Source organism: Aplysia californica, unplaced genomic scaffold (genome assembly GCF_000002075.1).
Source record: "Aplysia californica isolate F4 #8 unplaced genomic scaffold, AplCal3.0 scaffold00020, whole genome shotgun sequence".
NCBI lineage: Eukaryota > Metazoa > Mollusca > Gastropoda > Aplysiida > Aplysiidae > Aplysia > Aplysia californica.
In genome coordinates this window covers 1845262-1848134 of record NW_004797290.1, presented here as the reverse complement: position 1 = coordinate 1848134, position 2873 = coordinate 1845262, and the positions used below count along the sequence as shown (strand labels likewise).

Genomic DNA, 2873 nt, shown 5'->3' with positions numbered 1-2873 from the left:
CTGGCCAACATCATGGGGGAAGACCCAGACAGCTTCACACAGGACGACGTCAACGTAAGACACACACGCTTCGGACACACTCTTTGGACTCTCGACACGCACTATTTGGACACACTCTCTTTGGACACACACTCTTTGGACACACACTCTTTGGACACTCTCTTTGGACACACTCTCTTTGGACACACACTCTTTGGACACACTCTTTTGACTAAGACACACACTCTTTGGACACACACTCTTTGGACACACACGCTTTGGACACACACTCTTTGGACACACACTCTTTGGACACTCTCTTTGGACACACTCTCTTTGGACACACACTCTTTGGACACACTCTTTGGACACACACTCTTTGGACACACACTCTTTGGACTAAGACACACACACTTTGGACACACACTCTTTGGACACACACTCTTTGGACTAAGACACACACACTTTGGACACACACTCTTTGGACACACTCTTTGGACTCCCACTCTTTGGGGACACACTCTTTGAACTCTCACCAACACTCTTTGGACTCTCACCAACACTCTTTGGACTCTCACCAACACTCTTTGGACTCTCACCAACACTCTTTGGACTCCTTCTTCCAGCAAAACCCGTGCTTCTCCAATAGTTTTAGACTGCAGTTGAATTTGCTAATGTTGTAGAATGAAGAAAAGTTTTTAGAGTTTGGGAGGAAAAGAAATTGGTTGAAGTAAAAATGCATGTGTCCTAACTGACAAATCTCAATTTGTCAAAATTCCTCTCAGTAACAAGTATGATCTTTCTCTCCTTTGGCTGAGCTTGTAGTTTCAATTTTGCTGGTTGTGGTGTGAGATGTTCGTTTTTTGTTCTTCTTTAGACATGAGGTTACGTGGCTGGGATTCACGGTACAGCTGGTTCTCTGTTTTACTTCCTCTCATTGTACAGTCACACTTTGCCACCAGCTTGATGCTTGACCAAGTGGGGCAGTTTAGTGGGATTTGAGTGTAACATACATTTTTGACAGTTTAGTGGGATTTGAGTGTAACATACGTTTTTGGCAGTTTAGTGGGATTTGAGTGTAACATACATTTTTGGCAGTTTAGTGGGATTTGAGTGTAACATACGTTTTTGGCAGTTTAGTGGGATTTGAGTGTAACATACATTTTTGGCAGTTTAGTGGGATTTGAGTGTAACATACATTTTTGGCAGTTTAGTGGGATTTGAGTGTAACATACGTTTTTGGCAGTTTAGTGGGATTTGAGTGTAACATACGTTTTTGGCAGTTTAGTGGGATTTGAGTGTAACATACATTTTTGGCAGTTTAGTGGGATTTGAGTGTAACGTACGTTTTTGGCAGTTTAATGGGATTTGAGTGTAACATACATTTTGACTCAATCCAAAATAACAGAACAAGTGAAAAATGTCAATAGTAAGATGATGGTGCTTTCTGGGTGAAATTATAAACAATTTCATGAGCAGCAGAGGAGAAGCGGGCGGGTGGTTGTGGCAGCTCTGATGTGGTCTGCTCTGCTACTCTTGTATTATTGTCCGCCTCTCTTCAAGCTGAAATGTGCCAACCTACTGAAGACAGCTCAGAGGAAGGAGAGGCAAGCTGAAATGTGCCAACCTACTGAAGACAGCTAAGAGGAAGGAGAGGCAAGCTGAAATGTGCCAACCTACAGAAGACAGCTAAGAGGAGGGAGAGGGAGATGATTCGATATGTTCATTTACTGGATTGTTTGTTTTCCCCAGAGAGCTATTGAGTACCTGCTTCCCTCCGGCCTGTTTGAGAAAAGAGCCCGGCCCATGATGAAGGTATGGGGTCTCGAGTAGAACAGTTTGTGTCCATTTTGATTCCAATTGTACGCCTTCATTTTGTCGTGATTATGAACTTTTATTGACTCTCAAGAGTCTGTGAAGATATGTGTGTCACAGCATGGTGGAATCAGGCGCTTGTCAATTTTTGAGCATATTAAATTATTATTGGTATCGTCTGAAAGCTTGTTTATATATCTTGCTTCCAATGAAAGAATTACCCATCTATCTTCAATAGTATTTATCACATTATAATAACCCTGTGTAAGATTGTATATATTTATCACATTATAATGACACTGTAAGATTGTATATATAATTATAACCCTATAATGACACTGTAAGATTGCATATATAATTATAACACAATAATGACACTGTAAGATTGTATATATATATATTTATCACATTATAGTGACCCTGTGTAAGACAGCAACTGTCTGTCTCAACAACGAGTGGCCGTCTCAGACATTATGGTATGTTGTTATTTCTTTGGATGTTCCTAAGTGGCCATGGCCGCGTCACACACATGGAAACATTTGATGTTTTGATGCTTGTTCAACAAAAGAGGCCGTGTTCACTGAGAAGGTTATCATGTGTGAGGAATTTTTACAGTGTTATTAATTCAGAAGTGTGGGGGGGTTTTGTGTCCAGAATGAGAAAGATTTCATCATAATAATGATATTTCTTTTGTGTTTCTATCATCAGGATCCATATGAGATCTTCCCCAAAAAGAAAGGTAAGTTGGGAGTCATTTCAATCTATTTAATTCTTTCCCAAGGTGTTGGGCTGTGTGCTGTTTTCTTTAGTTGTGTTGTTGCTGCTGCATCAGATATCTCTGTTGTCAGAAACGTTTGTTAGGGCTGGTGTGTTATACTGGAGGACACAGAAACGTTTGTGTTGGCTGGTGTGTTATACTGGAGGACACAGGTGTGTTATACTGGAGGACACAGGTGTGTTATACTGGAGGACACAGAAACGTTTGTGTTGGCTGGTGTGTTATACTGGAGGACCATAAACTCTTTAAAATACATGAGTCCTAATTTTTAAAAAAAAAAAAATTTTTATGGTGCGGGGGC

At 40.7% G+C, this 2873-nt stretch overlaps 1 protein-coding gene across 1 annotated transcript in view; it reads left to right on the top strand.

Moving 5' to 3' along the window:
* LOC101858595 (28S ribosomal protein S9, mitochondrial) overlaps positions 1-2873 on the top strand; it is a gene marked incomplete at its 3' end in the record, with an annotated part of 14546 nt that overhangs the window by 6023 nt on the left and 5650 nt on the right. Inside the window, 2 exon segments of the mRNA XM_013087188.2 lie at positions 1732-1794; positions 2503-2533. Coding sequence (XP_012942642.1) covers positions 1732-1794; positions 2503-2533 — 94 coding nt within the window.